The sequence below is a fragment of the Cherax quadricarinatus genome, chromosome 86, assembly GCF_038502225.1.
Source record: "Cherax quadricarinatus isolate ZL_2023a chromosome 86, ASM3850222v1, whole genome shotgun sequence".
NCBI lineage: Eukaryota > Metazoa > Arthropoda > Malacostraca > Decapoda > Parastacidae > Cherax > Cherax quadricarinatus.
In genome coordinates this window covers 11178968-11199057 of record NC_091377.1, presented here as the reverse complement: position 1 = coordinate 11199057, position 20090 = coordinate 11178968, and the positions used below count along the sequence as shown (strand labels likewise).

General features: G+C 39.9%; 1 protein-coding gene across 2 annotated transcripts in view; it reads right to left on the bottom strand.

Annotated features, from left to right (window-relative positions):
* homer (protein) overlaps window positions 1–20090 on the bottom strand; it is a 589932-nt gene that overhangs the window by 51987 nt on the left and 517855 nt on the right. For both annotated transcript variants that reach the window (XM_053797555.2, XM_053797556.2), the window contains 2 exons: window positions 17822–17917; window positions 5332–5503 (listed from right to left, as the gene is read on the bottom strand). In XM_053797555.2, the coding sequence (XP_053653530.1) occupies window positions 5332–5503; window positions 17822–17917 (268 nt within the window). The remainder of the gene's footprint in view (window positions 1–5331; window positions 5504–17821; window positions 17918–20090) is intronic.

Sequence of the window (20090 nt, the reverse complement as noted above, 5' to 3'; positions counted from 1 at the left end):
ACGGTAGAGGACACTGAAAAATTACAGAAAGACATAAACAGGGTTTTCCAGTGGGCAGTGGAGAACAACATGACATTCATTGGTGATAAGTTCCAGCTGCTTAGGTATGGAAAGAATGAAGAACTCAAAAGGAACACTAAATACAAAACTAAAGAGAACGAAAGGAGCATGTAAAAGACTTGAGAATAATTATGTCACTTGACCTTTCTTTTTAGGAACAAAGCAAGACAAAGTTCATGACAGCCAGGAAGATGATAGGGTGGGTATTGAGAACTTTCAAAAGATGGGAAATAATGCCGATGGTGACACTCTTCAAATTGCTAGTGCTCCCTCATTTAGAATATTGCTCAGTGCTGACGGCCCTGTTCAAAGCAGGTGAAATATCAGAGCTGGAACAAATATAGAGATCATTTACGGCTCATATTGAGCCAGTAAAGCACCTAAATTACTGGAAATGCCTTCAAGTCTTGAACATGTACTCACTGGAGAGGAGGAGAGAGAGACACATGTACCTGGAAAGTACTCAAGGGCCTGGTTCCAAATCTGCACACTGCCATAACATACTGGAGTGAGAGATATGGGAGGAAGTGTAAAATAAACCCAGTGAGGAGCAGGGGTGCAGTGGGGACAATAAAGGAACACTGTACCAACATCTGGGGTCCCAGACTATTTGACATCTTACTAGAAGATATCAGAAACATGGCTGGAACAAGTGGAGAAGCCTTCAAGAGGAAACTGGACAAGTATCTTCATCAGGTGCCAGATCAACCCGGCTGTGATGGATATGTGGGGCAGCGGGCCTCTAACAGCAACAGCCTGATTGATCAGGCAAGCACGAGATCAGCCTGGCCCATGGCCAGGTTCCAAGAGTAGTTAAACTCTCGAAACTCTTCGAAGGTAAAGGTAAGGAGCTTGTACAGTACTAACTATACTGTAATATTAAAGTTTCACATTTAACCCTTTGAGGGTTTTCGTCGTACTAGTACGTCTTACGCGTAGGGGTTTTTGACGTACTAGTACTCATAAATTCTAGCGGCCTCAAATCTAGTGGGAGAAAGCTGGTAGGCCTTCATATGAAAGAATGGGTCTATGTGGTCAGTGTGCACAGTCTAAAAAAAATCCTGCAGCACACAGTGCATAATGAGAAAAAAAAAAACTTTGACCATTTTTTTTTAATAAATCAGCGACTTTGCAGTGTATTTTCGTATGGTATTTATTATTGTATTCTAGTTTTCTTGGTCTCATTTTATAGAATGGAAGGCATATTACAGAAATTGAGATGATTTTGACTGGTTTTACAAAGAAAGGTGCCTTGAAATTGAGCTCAAAGTAGCAGAAATGTTCGATTTTTACCAAATTTCAAAAGTAAACAAATCGTGCCAAGCGTGCAATACACGTCAACTGGTGAGTCTAATATTCTTTCACAAGTGCACCAATAATATTTATACCATTTTTTACACTAATGCAGTAGTCTGCATAACAGTAAATCTTATATTTTTTGTGAAAATAAAAATTCAAAATGGAAAGCAAAAGAATATAAGAGGGGCCTTGAGACGTGACTAATGACTAGAGGAAATGTCGTTTTAGTGCCAGGAATGTCTTTCTTGTTTATTCTGGACCCTATTCGGAAATTGGCATCTTTTGAAATTTGTGTGAAATTGGCAAAATTGCTAAATTCTGACCACTGTACTGGATAGTTGAATTTCATAAATGAGTGGTTTCTTGCACCCATTCGATAGAAAAAATGGAGTTCTAGCGAAATATTCATGTTTTTTGTCGACTAGTACAGTGAAATTGGCCGAAAATGGGGCTCAAAGTGGGCAAAATCGCCGATGCGTAAACATCGCCGAGACCGCTAACTTTGCGAGAGCATAATTCCGTAAGTTTTCTATCAAATTTCAAACTTTTGGTGTCTTTATGATCGGGAAAAGATTCTCTATCTTTTCATAAGAGAAAATAATTTTTTTTTTTTTTTAAATTTGGCCGACCCTGAGAACGAGTTTCGGAGAGGGCCTGTCGACCCTCAAAGGGTTAACACAGTCCTCACCAGCAAAATTTCAGTCCTGGAGAATGTGCAGAGAACTTTCATTGCACATATAAATTCACTCAAACACCTAAGTTCATAATGACACATAAATTATATTTCTTGAATGAATACAAAAAAAAAAAAATTTACATCTGTAAAATAATGGAGGGATTGGTTGCTAGTCTGCATGCCAAAATAAAGTCATGAGAATGAGAGATATGGTTGACAGTGGAAAATACCCCATGAAAACAAGTGGTGCATAAAGTATCTTAAAAATAAAACTCCATAAACCTTTAAGGGACCAAGGCTATACAACACCCTCCCTTCAAAAATAAAGGGAATTACCAACAGACCCCTGTTTCCAAGAGGAAACTTGGCAAGTTCTCCCAGGTAATTCCTAGTCAACCAGGCTGTGGAACCTATGATGGATTATATACAGCAGGCACTAACAACCTGGTTGACCAGACTAATAGCCTGAAGACCTGGTCTGAAATCAGGCTACAGGGGTGATGGTCCTTGGAACCATCAACAGGTAAAACCTTCCAGTCTTGTTAGTATAATTATTAAATTTATGGTGAAGCACTAAACCTATAAGGTCATATAGCACCTGGGAAATGGGAGGTATTCAAGTTTGATCCAAAGAAGGAACGATCATCTTAGAAGTTTTCTCTTGATTCACGAAGATCATGTACATCTTAGATCTCTCACAGATTCCCTCTTCAATGAAAATATCTCACTCACTCCACTTCTTTCACAATCAACTCCATCATGTTTGCCAATGACCAGTTTCCAAGTTAGTGTTAGAAGTCTTCTAGTTGTGATGTTGGCACATACAGCAGGTCCCTAAATTACTAACAACTTTCATTTCTTGGTTTTTAAGGCTCACAAAACAAGTTCTTAATATGGAAAATCATAGTACAAGGATAGCCATGCTTCACTCATGTTTGTTATTCTACTCGATAGTTATAAACTTTAACCGGTACCTAAATGCCTCGTTTGTACTTAGTGTAAATGTGTGTAACTTGTGGTGACTGTAATTTTGGAATCTGTGCTTCACCCAAAATTATTAACAGGCTAACACACATGTAGTTCTTACACTCACAATAGTCACTCTCAGAGAAGGAGTCAAATAATTTAATCATAATGGCTCAGTGCTGTGCAAATATGGAACAATGAGATAGAAAGAGTAGCACATGATAGAAAGGTGATTGGCTCCCTAGAAAGGATTATGGTGGAAGAAATGTTACCATGGATGTGAAGAAAGGATTAGGTGCCAGCATACTCCTGCCAACCCTGACCTAAGGGAGTCAAACATGTAGATACAATGAGAGAGATATACTAGTATACTTCACAAATAACCCAAACTTAGATATGAAAGTTTCAATGACATTGCTTCTGGTGTGTACTCACTTTCCTGCTCCTTCTACCCTTTTCAGTATTTTAGTGCAACTTGCTATTCTTTTTCTGATAGACACTAACAGTGTTTTTCTGTCAGGTTAGACATCATAGCCATCCTATTAACTGGTCCTCTGCAAAAATTATCTACCCTTCACAGACCCATGTTTGTGCTTGTTGAATCATCCCTTAAACAAAACATTGCTAACAAGAATTATAGACTTGGTAGGCCTGACTTTGTTTCTATAGATGCCCGTCTGTCTTAATGCACTCTCAAATACAGTGGACCCCCGCTTTACGATCAGCTCCCAATGCGACCAATTATGTAAGTGTATTTATGAAAGTGCGTTTGTACGTGCATGTTTGGGGGTCTGAAATGGACTAATCTAATTCACAATATTCCTTATGGGAACAAATTCATTCAGTAATGGCACCTGAACATACGTCTGGAATGAAATAATATCGTAAAGAGGGGGTCCACTGTACTCTGATTTTCAGAACACTTGTAACCTGACCTGACCTCTGCCTTCTCCTCACCTCTTCCCTTGACTTGTCTTTTGTATTGCTTTTGCCTTCATCTGTTCTGATTTTCTCCTTTAGCTCTTCTGTTCTTCTTAGCACAGGCCATTCAGTCTACTGCAACTACTACTGCAATTACTATTACAGCAACTACTACTGGTATTTACTGCTACTGCAACTACTACCACTGCTACTAACTACTACTACTACAACTACTACTAGTACTACTACTGCTATTAACTACTACTACCAACTACAGCCTCTCCTCACTTAGCAACGTATTCATTTACCGATGACTCGGACTTACGACGGGCTCTCTGATCAGTATGCATACCTAAATAATGTATATTAGAGCTGATTTCCTCTATTCTGTTTATTACAATATACAGTACACTGCTGTATAAACATTTAAAAATATACCAGAAATGTTATAAATGGTGCAAAGGTGACATTAAAACATTATCAAAGATAATTGACACAAACCCACTACCATTATAGTATGCTCCTCACTTAGCAACAAATTCATTTACCGATGTGGTCTTAGGAACAGATCTCCGTTGTTAAGTGAGGGGAGACTGTACTACTAACTACTACTACCAACTACTACCACTACTAACTACTACTACTACTACTACTAACAACAAAAGAAAATATTGATATCACTACTATTATTGCTACTGTTACTACTACTACTTCAATCTTCCCCTCCCTCTTTCCAACCTGTCTTCTGCACTATTTCTCACTCAGCTGTGACTTGATACTGATCAAGGACAGACCAAAATGTCATCTTAACTTTCATTTTTAAATAAAGGTTATTTGTTAATTGTTCCAGCCACAGTATTGTGACTTGTATTCTTCTTACCAGTATATAAAATTCAGACTTGAAATTAACTATTAAACAATGCATTTGGCAACAATAAATGGGAAAAAGCATTACTTTATAATGCTTTTGTATATAAGGAAAAATGATGGGTGACTGGAGGCTTTTCAATTTCTTTAACCATTAATACATACATTTAGCTGACAAAAATAGAAATAAAAATAAAGACAAAAATAAAAATATGAAAAAAAAAAAAAAAAATAGGAAGAGGTTTACTAATTACAACAACAAGCAGCAAGGTGTACAAGGTCAAGCCAATCTAGGCCTCTTCATAAAAAAACACAAGGGGGTTAGATCAATTGTTGCCAACTAACATAATTAAAAACAACAGTCAAGGGGTATAAACAGGCATAGGTTGCTAAAACATAACATACAGAAAGGGCTGCCTGGAGACTTTAGTGTAGCCAGACTTCACAGGGTGTGCCTTTGTCAATTTATTCTATTCTCTTCACATCATCTTAAACATCATCTCTACAACTAGAGCTTAAACAATGAAAAAAAGTCTACCAACCTTTGAGCTAGTGCAAGTTTAAGACGGTCATTCTCATATTTGAGCTGCATCTGAGTATCTACGTTACTGCCAGCTCCAGTCGTTCCTACTTTGTCACCCCCACCTCCTCCGCCTCCCCCTCCTCCTCCCCCTCCTTGCTTGTGCTTTGGGCTTTCTCCTGCCGGCTGCAGTCCTGTATGTATCATTTAAACACAAGAATGGTATTAGCTGTCAAATTCTATATGCCAAAGAAAATGCATACTTGCACCACAGAAAACAAGAACCTTGTTCATAGAGCACAAATGCCTTGCCCATCTTTAAGTATGCACAGATGATCAGACACATTATGACAGATGGACAGGCATAGAAAGAAACAAGAAAGCAAATGCAGGACAGGTGCTCCTTGGCTTATAATGGAGTTATGTTCCAATGAACCCATCCTAAATTGAAAATATCCTAAGTCAAATATAAATATATGATAAATAAATAAATAAATAACTACCATCACTGAATAAGTAAATAAACAAATAATCACTGCAACTGGCTAAATACCAGTATTGAAAAGTAAACAAATGAATACAAGTTTATTCTATCAATAAATGTACAGTACTGTACAGTACAAAAAAAAAAGTTGTACACCATCGTAAAGTTGAAATATCGTAAGGTGAACCATCATAAAGCAAGGAGCATCTGTATGTACATAGAACATGGACATATGGCTATTCAGCACTCTTGTCAATAAAATTGTAAATACTGTAATGTACACCCATACACACTAACACACACTAAAACTAACCCTCAAAATATAAAACTAATTGCACTAACAAGCACACACAAAGATATAAGTTCAATCACATGAATTTAAAGTATAAATAACCTGCACCACTAAAAAAATTAAATGGTTAATATAAAAAAAAAAAGACTTAAAATTTGCAAGATCCCTACAGGTACCCCAGTAATTACAGAACTCATGACTTGGATGAAAGAGCTACAGCTATGAGCTGTTAAAATGTGCTCTATAGTCAGCTGCATGTTGCAAGTCAAACACAGAGGGACAGTAGTACCTGCAGTCCTGCAAGCAGGTACAGGCAGGCCCTGCTTTACAGAGCTTCGTTTTACAGCATTTTGCTAATGCAGCACTTTTCAATTGTAGCTATTCTTCATTTATTCCGACTTCCTACAATAAATATACGTATTCACCACTCACTATAAGCTCAGGATGAAAATATTTGAAAATAACGAGTTTACTGTATGTGCATTTTTAGACCTAGTTCTGTTGTTCACTTAATACATGTATATGATAATGTAAGCATGTAATTAGGCTTTTATTTGCATTTGAAAGTGAAAAAAGGCTATGTTTCACTTTACAGCAATAGCCCGGAGCCTAACCTGCTGTATAAGCAGGACCTGCCTGTACCTGCAATCAGATACAGTGAGGTGTGTGTGCCCATCCTCAATCTACGAAGAATAATTTTATAGAGATAATTTTCATAGAAAGAGGAGGGTTAAACATCCACAGTCTCTTCAGCCCTTTATAACTAACACTGATGTTCTATAGAGCAACTGAACCTGCCAGGCATGAATAACACTGTAACCCCGCCCCCACCATTGCCAATTATGTAACAAAATGATTGTCTACGTCTTTTATAAATGCATCACAGGACAAACTATAACAATCTGAATCTCTGTGCTGTATCATGTTACATCTAAGAGACTGTACATATGTTCCATCTAAAGAGGGAAGTGATAATCATAGGTACAAATACAAGCTCAAAAAGGACAAGAAGAGCTAAAATAAGAAGTACTGTACTGTATTAACTTTGCAAATAAAAGAGATGTATGTACAATAATTATTAAAAGACCTCTGCAATGGAAGGAAAAAGGGTTAGGGGCCATCCTAGGAATGGCTGGTGAGAGGGGGTAAAGGAGGTTTTGAGTATTTGGGGCTTGGACATCCAACAGGCTTGTGTGAACATGTTAAGACAGGAATGAGTAGAGGGAAGTAGTTTTTATAATTTGACGTGCTGTTGAAAGGAAACCAATTAGCTGGTTAGCCAGAGGTGGGAAGTACAGTACCTGCACTTCGAAGGACGGGTGGGAATGTTGCAATCTGGAAAGTCATTTGATATGAGATAAGCACCCTTCCTTCTGGCATGACAATGATTTGAGTGAGTGACAGTGAAAGTGTTTTCTTCTTTGTCTGGTTACTCTACTTCAGTAGGAGATACCTGGAGAGTTTACCTGGAGAGAGTTCCGGGGGTCAAAGCCCCCGCGGCCCGGTCTGTGACCAGGCCTCCTTAGGTCAGTGTCCCAGGATGCGACCCACACCAGTCGACTAACACCCAGGTACCCATTTTACTGATGGGGAACATAGACAACAGGTGGAAAGAAACACGTCCAATGTTTCTACTCTGGCTGGGAATCGAACCCAGGCCCTCACCGTGTGAAGCGAGAGCGTTAACCACCAGGCCACCAGAGCGTTAAAAAAAAAGTACTTGAGGATTTAGAAAACACCTGATCCTTACAAATATAACTACAACCAAGCTAATATAAACAAATACCAAAAAAGAAGCAGTCTGCAACTGTAAAGCCTGGCAAAGCAAGGTCAATGTGACTACTCCAGTTAAAAGTCATATTCAAATTTTAAATAGGACATCCAGAGCAAAAATTACCTGAAGACATTAATCGTTAAGGATAAAAGCCCAGTTATAAGAAACCCAGAACTGAAGTTGCTGGGCATTTATATAACAATATGATAGTGTATAAAAACAGTCACCAAGAAAAACATTTTACCCATAAAAAACATGTTCATCAATGCAAGGAACAATGGGGAAAGGGGGAGGGGAGGGGGAGGGGAAGGGGAGGGGAGAGGAGGGGAGGGGAGGGGAGGGGAGGGGATGGGAGGGGAGGGGAGAGGAGGGGAGGGGGAGGGGGAGGGGAGGGGGAGGGGAAGGGGAGGGGGAGGGAGGGGGAGGGAGGGGGGGGAGGGAGGGAGGGGAGGGGAGGGGAGGGGGAGGGAGGGGAGAGGGAGGGGAGAGGGAGGGGAGGGGGAGGGGAGGGGGAGTGAGTGTGTACTCACCTATACGTGGTTGCAGGGTTCGAGTCATAGCTCCTGGCCCTGCCTCTTCACTGGTCGATACTAAGTCACTCTCTCCCTGCTCCATGAGCTTTATCATACCTCTTCTTAAAGCTATGTAAGGAACTTGCTTCCACTACTTCACTCTCCAGATTATTCCACTTCCTGACAACTCTAAGGCCAAAGAAATACTTCCTAACATTCCTATGACTCATCTAGGCTGTCAGCTTTCAATTGTGGCCTCTTGTTCCTGAATCCCATCTCTGAAACATTCAAGCTCTGTCCACCTTGTCAATTCCTCTCAGTATTTTATACATCGTTATATTGTCCTCCCTATTCCTCCTATCCTCTAGTGTCATCAGGTTGAGTTCCCTTAACCTCTCCTCATAAACCATATCCCTCAGTTCTGGGACTAATATTGTTGCAAATTTTTTAACTTTCTCTAATTTCTTGATGTGCTTGACCAGGTGTGGGTTCCATACTGGTGCTGCATACTCCAGTATAATCCTGATGTACATGGTGTACAGAGTCTTGAAAGATTCCTTACTGAGGTATCAGAATGCAATTCTCAGGTTTGCCAGGCACCCATATGCTGCAGCAGTTATCTGGCTGATGTATGTATGTATGTATGTATGTTGCAAGGTTTCAGGTACATCTTGCTACTTCTACTTACACTTAGGTCACACTACACATACATGTACAAACATATATATACACACCCCTCTGGGTTTTCTTCTATTTTCTTACTAGTTCTTGTTCTTGTTTATTTCCTCTTATCTCCATGGGGAAGTGGAACAGAATTCTTCCTCTGTAAGCTATGCATGCTGTAAGATGCAACTAAAATGCCAGGAGCAAGGGGCTAGTAACCTCTTCTCCTGTATAAATTACTGAATTTAAAAAGAGAGACTTGCGTTTTTCTTTTTGGGCCACCCTGCCTTGGTGGGATACGGCCGGTTTGTTAAAAAAAAAAATGTATGTATGTGTGTGTGTGTGTGTGTGTGTGTGTGTGTGTACTCACCTATTTTGTGGTTGCAGGGGTTGAGTCTTAGCTCCTGGCCCTGCCTCTTCACCGGTTGCTACTGGGTCCTCTCTCTCCCCTTGCTTCATGAGCTTTATCAAACCTCGTCTTAAAACTATGTATGGTTCCTGCCTCCACTACGTCTCTTTCTAGGCTATTCCACTGTCTGACAACTCTATGACTGAAGAAATACTTCTATCATCCCTTTGACTCATCTGAGTCTTCAACTCCCCGTTGTGACCTCTTCTTTCTGTGTCCCCTCCCTGGAACATCCTGTCTTTGTCCACCTTGTCTATTCTGCACAGTATTTTAGATGTCGTTATCATGTCTCCCTTGACCCTCCTGTCCTCCAATGTCATCAGGCCAATTTCCCTTAACCTATCTTCATAGGACATTCCCCTTAGCTCTGGAACTAACCTTGTCGCAAACCTTTGCACTTTCTCTAATTTCTTGACGTGCTTGATCAAGTGCAGGTTCCAAACAGGTGCTGCATACTCCAGTATGACCTGACGTGCACAGTGTATAGTGTCTTGAACAATTCCTTGCTAAGGTATCGGAACGCTGTTCTCAGGTTTGCCAGGCGCCCATATGCTGCAGCAGTTATCTGGTTGATGTATGCTTCCAGAGACATGCTCGGTGTTATACTCACCCCAAGATCTTTCTCCTTGAGCGAGGTTTGCAGACTTTGGCCACCTAGCCTATACTCTGTCTGCGGTCTTCTGTGTCCTTCCCCTATCTTCATGACTTTGCATTTGGCAGGGTTAAATTCGAGAAGCCAGTTGCTGGACCAGGTGTCTAGTCTGTCCAGGTCTCATTGAAGTCCTGCCTGATCCTCATCCGATTTAATTCTCCTCATTAACTTCACACCGTCTACGAAAAGGGACACTTCTGAGTCTAACCCTTCCATCATGTCATTCACATATACCAAAAATAGCACTGGTCCTAGGACCGACCCCTGTGGGACCCCGCTCGTCACAGGTGCTCACTGTGATACCTCATTACGTACCATGACTTCTTGTTGCCTCCCTGTCAGGTATTCCCTGATCCATTGCAGTGCCCTTCCTGTTATATGCGCCTGATCCTCTAGCTTCTGCACTAATCTCTTGTGAGGAACTGTATCAAAGGCCTTCTTGCAGTCCAAGAAGATGCAATCAACCCACCCCTCTCTCTCTCGTGTCTTACTTCTGTTACTTTATCATAAAACTCCAGAAGGTTTGTGACACAGGATTTGCCTTCCATGAATCCGCGCGTGCGTGCGTGCATGAGTGCGTGTGTGAGTGCGTGCGTGCGTGCGTGTGCGTGCGTGCGTGTGTGTACTCACCTAGTTGTACTCACCTAGTTGAGGTTGCGGGGGTCGAGTCCGAGCTCCTGGCCCCGCCTCTTCACTGATCGCTACTAGTTCACTCTCCCTGAGCCGTGAGCTTTATCATACCTCTGCTTAAAGCAGAGTGTGTGTGTGTGTACTCACCTATTTGTGGTTGCAGGGGTGTGTGTGTGTGTGTGTGTGTGTGTGTGTGTGTGTGTGTGTGTGTGTGTGTGTGTGTGTGTGTGTGTGTGTGTGTGTGTGTGTGCGTGCATGTGTGTGTGTGTGTGTGTGTGCTCACCTAATTGTACTCACCTAACTGTGGTTGCAGGGGTCGAGACTCAGCTCCTGGCCCCACCTCTTCATTGATCACTACTAGGTCCTCTCTCTCTCTGCTTCCTGAGCTTTGTCATACCTCGTTGTAAAGCTATGTATGGTTCCTGCCTCCATTTGTGTGTGTGTGTGTGTGTGTGTGTACTCATCTAGTTGTGGTTGCAGGGGTTGATTCATAGCTCTTGGCCCCATCTCTTCACTGGCCACTACTTGGTCACTCTTCCTGCTCCACGAGCTTTATCATACCTCTTCTTAAACCTATGTATGGATCCTGCCTCCACTACATCACTACCCAGACTATTCCACTTCCTGACAACTCTGTAACTGAAAAAATACTTCCTAACATCCCTGTGGTACATCTGAGTCTTCAATTTCCAACTGTGACCCCTTGTTGCCGTGTCCCATCATTGGAACATCCTGTCTCTGTCCACCTCGTCAATTCCTCTCAGTATGTCGTTATCATATCCCCCCTATCTCTCCTGTCTTCCATTGTTGTCAAGTCGATTTCCCATAACCTCTCCTCGTAGGACATATCCCTTTGCTCCGGGACTAATCTTGCTGCAAACCTTAGCACCTTCTCTAGTTTCTTTACATGCTTGGCTAGGTGAGGGTTCCAAACTAGCGCTGCATACTCCAATATGGGCCTAATGTACACAGTGTACAGGGTCCTGAATGACTCCTTACTTATATGTCAGAATGCTGTTCTTAGGTTTGCCAGGTGCCCATATGCTGCAGCAGTCATTTGGTTGATGTGTGCCTCAGGATATGTGCCTGGTGTTATACTCACCCCTTGAGTGAGGTTTGTAGGTTCTGGCCCCCTAGACTCTACCCCATCTCTGATCTTCTTTCACCTTCCCCAATCTTCATGCACTTGGAGGGGTTGAGCTCCAGGAGCCAGTTGCTGGACTAGGCCTGCAGCCTGTCCAAATCACCCTGTAGTTCTGCCTGGTCCTCGTCCGATTGAATTCTCATCAACCTCACGTCCTCTGCAAACAGGGACACTTCGGAGTCTATTCCTTCCGTCATGTCGTTCTGTGTGTGTGTGTGTGTACTCACCTATTTGTGGTTGCAGGGGTTGAGACTCAGCTCCTGGCCCCATCTTTTCACTGATTACTACTAGATACACAAATAACCCGCACATAAAAGACAGAAGCTTACGACGACGTTTCGGTCCTACTTGGACCATTGACAAAGTCACACAGTGTGACTTTGTCAATGGTCCAAGTAGGACCGAAACGTCGTCGTAAGCTTCTGTCTTTTATGTGCGGGTTATTTGTGTATCGTTCCAGTCACGGTATTGTGCCTTTTTGTTATTTATTTACTACTAGATCCTCTCTCTCCCTGCTCCATGAGCTTTATCATACCTCGTCTCAAAGCTATGTATGGTTTCTGCCTCCACTACATCACTTGCCAGACTATTCCACTTCCTGACAACTCAATGACTGAAGAAATATTTCCTAACATCCCTTTGACTCATCTGAGTCTTCAACTTCCAATTGAAACCCCTTGTTTCTGTGTCCCATCTCTGGAACATCCTGTCTCTGTCCGACTTATCTATTCCCCGCAGTACATTGTATGTCATCATCATGTCTCCCCTAACCCTCCTGTCCTTCAGTATTGTCAGGCCAATTTCCCTTAACCTTTCTTTGTAGGACATTCCCCTTAGCTCTGGAACTAGCCTTGTTGCAAATCTTAGCACTTTCTCTAATTTCTTTATGTGCTTGACCAGGTGTGGGTTCCAAAATGGTGCTGCATACTCCAGTATGGGCCTGATGTACACGGTGTACAGTGTCTTGAACGATTCCTTACTGAGGTCCCTTGTGGTTCAGCGCTTCTTTTTGATTATAATTGATTATAATAATAATCCTTACTGAGGAATCGGAACGCTATTCTCAGGTTTGCCAGGTGCCCATACGCTGCAGCAGTTATCTGGTTGATGTGTGCTTTTGGAGACATGCTCAATATTATACTCACCCAAAGATCTTTCTCCTTGAGAGAGGTTTGCAGTCTTTGGCCACCTGTGTGCATGTGTGTGCAAGTGTGTCTGTATGTACTCGCCTAATTATGGCTACAGGGGTTGATTCATAGCTCCTGATCCCACCTCTTTGCTGGTTCCTACTAGGTCCACCCTCTCCCTGCTCCATGAGCTTTATCATACCTCTTGATGTGCACACATGTGCAAATGTGCATATGTGCATGTGAGTGCGTGCGTATTAAATGACTTATGATCCACATGACAGTAAATAAGAAAAGAATCTCCAAACGTCTGGGAAAATGCCTACAGCAGAAGCCTGGGCTAGAAATCAGATTAAGTATTGCCTTCACCACAAGAGACTGCAGAGAAGCAGCAGCAAACATTATGAACATTAACTATTATTGTGAAAGAGGAGATGACTTCTGTGAGTGCCAGCTATAAGTCAAAGTATTGTACTCATATTTCTTCATATTTTCTTATGTTACTCAGAAGACTTTCAAGTGGTTATAAATACAACAGCATTGAGAGCACTTAACCCAAGTCAGTGTAGTCAAATTAATTGATTTTTTAACACATTGGCTATCTCCCACCGAAGTACTGTGACCCAAAAAATAGAGGAAACACAAAAACCACCATCATTCACTCAATTGCCACCTTGCCAGAAATGTGCTGACATTGCTGTTCAGATGACTCTCTGAACTGTGACATCCAACCCCCTCTTTCCTTAAGAGTGCTAGCACTGTACTTCCCACCTCCAGGACTCAACTGGCTAACTGGGTTTCCCTGAACCTCTTCATAAATGTCGCCCTGCTCACACTCCAACAGCATGTTAAGGCATTAAAGCTACTTGTCTCCACTCATTCTGATCTAAAGCACTCACATAAGCTTGTTGGATGTTCAAGCTCAAAGCACTCAAAACCTTCTTTATCCCATCCCTCCAACTTTTCCTAGGATGACTTCTACCCCTCCTCCCTTCCACCCCTGATTTCTATACCATCAACTCTTATTCTACTCAATCTTCTCTTAATGTCCGAAACACTCAACAACCCCTCCTCATCCATCTGAATTATATTTCTAGTATCTCACACCATCTTATTATCTCCATACTTTGAATTCTCTGCATAATATTCATAACACACACTGCTTTCAAATATGACAACTCCACTGCCTTCAGCCTCCTTCTCACAATTGGGCTGTGTGATTTGTTCTGTGCAAAGAAAAGGTCATCTTCCAATATGAAGTTTTATCTTACTAAAGTTTATCCTAAAACACAATTTTGTTTTTTAACACGCTGGCCGTCTCCCACTGAGACAGGGCATCCCAAAAAAAGAAACACTTTCACTATCATTTACACTATCACTGTCTTGCCAGAAGCATGCAGATACAACAGTGTAGATGTCACTCTAAACAGTAAATATCCCGAACTCCCCCTTCAGAGTGCAGGCACTGTAGTTTCCACCTCCACAAATATACACGTAAAAAATGTCAAATATTATGAATACTAGTCAAGCATGTTGAAATCACTATATCAAGATCAGGTGTTTAGTGAGGCTTGCTATGTATAATAAAAGAAGTCTTGCAATCTAATAAAAATAAGAGGAGCACTCGAGTAGACCTACTGTAGTACTCTGAGGTCATGCACCAATCAATCTGACCTTCCTCCTGCTATTGACTGGATGGAGGGACTTAACCTTGCTGTGAAATTGTACATCTCTCTATGAGTTCAGAGCTCTGGTGCCATGAATTTGACACTTAGCAGGCTTGCAGTCTGTGGGTCAGAGTACGACTCTGTCCACTCATATACAGGGATAATGCAGCGTAACTGTGATGGTGTACATGAGGAAGTGTGTATGTGTTACTTTACAATGTTTTCTGCATCTGCCAGTACACGTCACAAGATCCCTACTCAATCAGAATAAAAAGGCACAATAACATGACTGGAACAATACACAAATAATCCATACATAGGAGAAAGAAACTCATGATGATGTTTCAAACCGAAACGTCACCATAAGTTTCTTTCTTCTTTGTGTGAATAATTTGTGTACACTTCCTAGATATCAGCCTCTTGACAATGCTACCTCTGACTAAATCCTCTCCCTACCTTTTGCCCAAAACAAGAAAGAATAAATCTTTGGTTCAAGGGCCAATAAAAGGCAAATAAATACTTATTGTTGAATTTTGTATAAAAAATCATGTATTAATATTGGTAGAATTACCAATAATATGTTAAGTAAAAGGACACAAGTGCAACAAATGTGATATTTTATTGTGGCAACATTACGCTCTCCAGGAGGTTTATCAAGCCGTAACGGCTGAACAAAGTTCCTGGAGAGCAAAACATTGCCACAATAAAATGTCACATTAGTTGCACTTGTGTCCTTTTACCTAACATAAAAAATCATGTAAGGTGTGTCGACTTTACTAACTTTTAATTACAGACAGACCTATACACAGACATCCCAATTTGAATTCAAAATTAACATAGTCCCAGTAGAAATTATAGTAGTAAAACACTATAATCATATACAGGCTGGCCCAGCATATACAGCACCTCTCTTTGGTGTTCCACATTTTTGTTGGCTTTCAATTGACAATCATCAGTGAGTGGAAAATAATGAACAGTAGCTCAATTTCAAGCCAACAAAACATGGAACACCAAGAAGGTGTTGTATATGCAGGGCATTCCTGTATAGTATTTACACCATCTCATAAACATCAACTTTCACCCATTTTTGTAAACAACTTGCTGTGAACTTTTAAGCATTGATTATTTAGCATTAGTATTACACTCACACAACAATACTATGATAACACTCTCTAGCCAGGGAAATAACATATAGCAATTATCCCCAAACAAGAATCACTTCACAAAAGGAGTGCATAATATACAATAAAGCATTATCTTGTGGTTATGAGAAAACTGACATATTTGTGGTAACAAACATACAATACTACTGAAACAGCTGGTCTGACATGTGTCACAGATGCATTGAGACTCACATGTGTAACAGATGCATTAAGTCTGATATGTGTCACAGATGCATAAAGTCTGACATGTGTCACAGATGCATCAAGTCTGACATGTGTCACAGATGCATCAAGTCTGACATGTGTCACAGATGCATCAAGTCTAACATGTGTCACAGATGCATCAAGTCTAACATGTGTCACAGATGCATAAAGTCTGACATGTGTCACAGATGCATCAAGTCTGACATGTGTCACAGATACATCAAGCCTGACATGTGTCACAGATGCATCAAGTCTGACATGTGTCACAGATGCATCAAGTCTAACATGTGTCACAGATGCATAAAGTCTGACATGTGTCACAGATGCATCAAGTCTGACATGTGTCACAGATGCATAAAGTCTGACATGTGTCACAGATACATCAAGCCTGACATGTGCCACAGATGTATCACACTATACCTATACCGATGCACTATGTCAACAACAATGTTACTGTTTAAACAAACACTGTATATAGTATAATATTAGTGTCACTTCTCTCCTTGACATACACAGGACGTGTTACCATGAGGACAAACTTGACGTGTCAACCAGACCTTAAGCTGGACAAGCTAATACAAAACTTACCAGCTTCGTGTTCAGAACACCTTGTTAGTTAATTAGTAAAAAAAAAAAATGCATACATAAAGGACTATCCTGTAAATATATTTTACTATTACCTGTGAATAATTCAACTTTATTATACAGCTTAAAAGATTTATCATGAAGATTAAAGAGCCTTAATTACATTCTGTTAACAGAATGTATACATATCAAATTGTTTAAGTCGTAGAGATCGTATTTTGCAGAAGTAATCTTTTTGGTTGAGGTACCAATTGACAGATCAATGGAAGAATTTTCACAGGAGTGTTAAGGTAAGAAAGAAGCGTACATAAGGAAGAGTTTAACTGTAAGAATGACTGTATTTATCAATGACACACACATGCTCTACACTCTCCATCACTACTGAGACTACATAAAAGAAAAATACTACAAGTCTTGGGTTATACATTAATCCTCATTTTACATAATGACAAAAACTGATTAACCATTTTTATCTGCTGCATCCCATTAAAATATGGGCCTCAAGAACTTTTACAAAAATCTTACAAGGGCAAATACCTGTCACTAAATTAACACCCAAGAATTGAGTATGACAGACAAGCAAGAGGGCAAGTCATGTGGACCCCATTTGTCAAATACTACACTTATCACCAATGACTACAAATACTGATATGGTGTACATTTAAAAATTTACATGTTTTAGTTTATTTTTTGGTGTTAGTATGGAAAATATTTTTGAAAATGTTAGGTTATGCCAATTCATGTTAGTATGATACATAATTCAAAACGCCAATTCATCTTGTTATTTAACCCTTAGTAAAACTGATCTCATGAGAAATAATTCAACACGATCTTTTACAATTTACAGTAATCATATATGCATAGGCTTATTCTTTATAAAAGCAAATTTTTTGTAACACTTTATTCTACATAAACCAGAATTCATATATTAGTACCCAAATTTTTTTTAAAAATTACTAACTGAAAAACCCAAATCACAAATCAATATAAAGGTTAGAGTTTATATGTTTGCGCATTTACTGTGATGATTCAACGGTAACTAGTCAAGACAAGATATAAATGGCTCATGCAACCTACTCGGCTAAAAAGCTATTAAAACTGCACGATATGCTTTATGTTCTTCATCACGAGAATCATGTGAGCTTTAGAAGAATTTTCGAAGGTCAAACCCTAGAGTTATTTCAACCTTAGGCCATATTTGTTTACCTGAGAGGCTTTGTGAGCGCTGATGAGCAACTAGGGATGATTTGAGCAGCGTGGAATTAATGTCATTAGAGTTGGCGAGAGCTAGGTGATCCAGACCTGTAAGAGGAGCCCCAATAAACGCACAGCACCCTGTATCACCTGCACCAACCCAACTCCCACTCACGCTTCACGTTTAATGAAGGAACTTCCGTTTTCACGATCAAAACAAGTCTGACTCGTCATTCCATCTGCACACTATGACTTAGTACACAAGCTAATTACGTATATGCCATGCACAATGAATATCTAAACATTAATACTAAATAAGCAACTTTTCTCATCCCTAATTTCGTAAGCATTTGCCATCCAGACTGATTATTATATTCACTGAGAAGCACTAAGCCCCTAAGGATCATACACTGTCTGGGAAAATTTGAGGTAATCAGATATGATCCAAGGAAGGGGAGGGTAGCTCCAATCCCATGGCCCTAGAGCTCTTCACCAGCATCAATGTTCCTCCCTGTGATAAATTCCCAGACTGACACAGGTGGTTAAAAAAAAAAAAAAATCAAGAAGGCAGAGCCAATAGAATGACTACTCATTCACTTTTATCTTTATTAAAACCTATTCATTGATATGAATGTAAAGTTTCTTCACATCAGTGATAATCATGGTTAATGCTCTCTTTCATTTATTAATGCACATAGGTAATTATTTCACATACTTTAGTGCATAATTATTTATCTCAGGAACAATATAAGGACCTTCACAATGCATGTTTAGCTTCTTTGTACACTTGTCTTAGAAACACAAATTAATCCAGTGAAAAGCCACAAGAAAGTATGTTTAAAAATCAAGCTTTAATCAGTCAGTGTTAGAGGAACGTCAAGCTTTTAACTTTCTAAGCTTAGTTCCATTCACTGATCTCATCTCATAATATATGAGATCTCAGGTTTAGCATAAGTGATCCATATTACATCAGGAAGAAACTTCTCAATTTTAAAATTAAAATTGTAAACTTTCTTATTAAGAATTAATAGTCATAACTAACACAAGACACCTTGGACATAACCCAAATGACAAACATCAATTTTAAAATGTAAAAAAGGTAAGGATAAGAGGAAATTTATTAGCTTTATGGAACAAAAAAGCTTTTTGGATAACAGGTAGCTTGATTAGACACATGTTAGTTGAGCCATTTAACAATCAGTCACTGTTCAATGTTGCTGTTGGTGCTGTGGCACCCAAGTTGGTCATTAGTCTGGCCTTGTACTTGTACTCAAGTCAATAGAAAAATTAATCTAGACACTCATCTTATACAGCAGAGAAAAACCAGTATGTCCCATATGAGACAAAAATACACACCTATGAGGGGATACCTACACACTTTTTTGAAGGAAGATCAAAGAATAATTTTTGTATTGCCCAGTGCTCAAGGAAATTTTACTGGTCATGGACCAGAATGCAGGGGGCACTGAACCCCCAGAACACACCTCTAGGTAAAGGGTAAGTATATTTTTATAAAGCACAGAATACATTTTACACCAAAAAAGACATATACTGTAGGTAGTCATATTTAGCACTGACAAATAATCAGTGATATGAAAAATATTTTTTAACTATGCTGCACGTAATGGTAAAAACAATGAAGTAAAACCTTCCTTCAAAAAGGTGCATCAAGAAAGAAAAAGGGAAAAAACAATGAAGGAATGAGACAAGCCTAAGAGACTTCTGGAACGTCGTGACGACTGTCTCCTCAAAGTTGCACTGATGTCATCTTCTAGAGCCAGGACTAGACTGTCCAGGTCTGCAGAAAAAACAGGCATAACTGCTTTCATTGTTTAAGATAAAAGTCACTTGACTCAGAGGAAGATGGTTAAATTCATAAGATACATGAAGACTTAAAACTAGGGGTCAGGGCCAGAATAAATATGAAGATACATCTATCAAAATTATCATTAAGACACACAATCACTATAATCTGTAAATAAAATATAATAAAATCTAAATGGAAGAATGTGCAAAAAATCTAAAATCTAATATGTATATGTATTGCCTTCATGCTGTCACATTACACCAAGTAGAGGACTTGTTTAAGAAAAAAGACAGTTTTTAGATGGATAAAAGTTAGGCAATCTTGAAACATAGCAGATATGAAATGATTTTATAACAACTTGTATTATAATTATAATATTCAATGGGAAGTGCTAAACCCATAGGGAACATACAGCACCTAAGGAATAGGAGGTAATTATGCTTGATCCAAGAGGGAGGGTAGCTTCAATTCCAT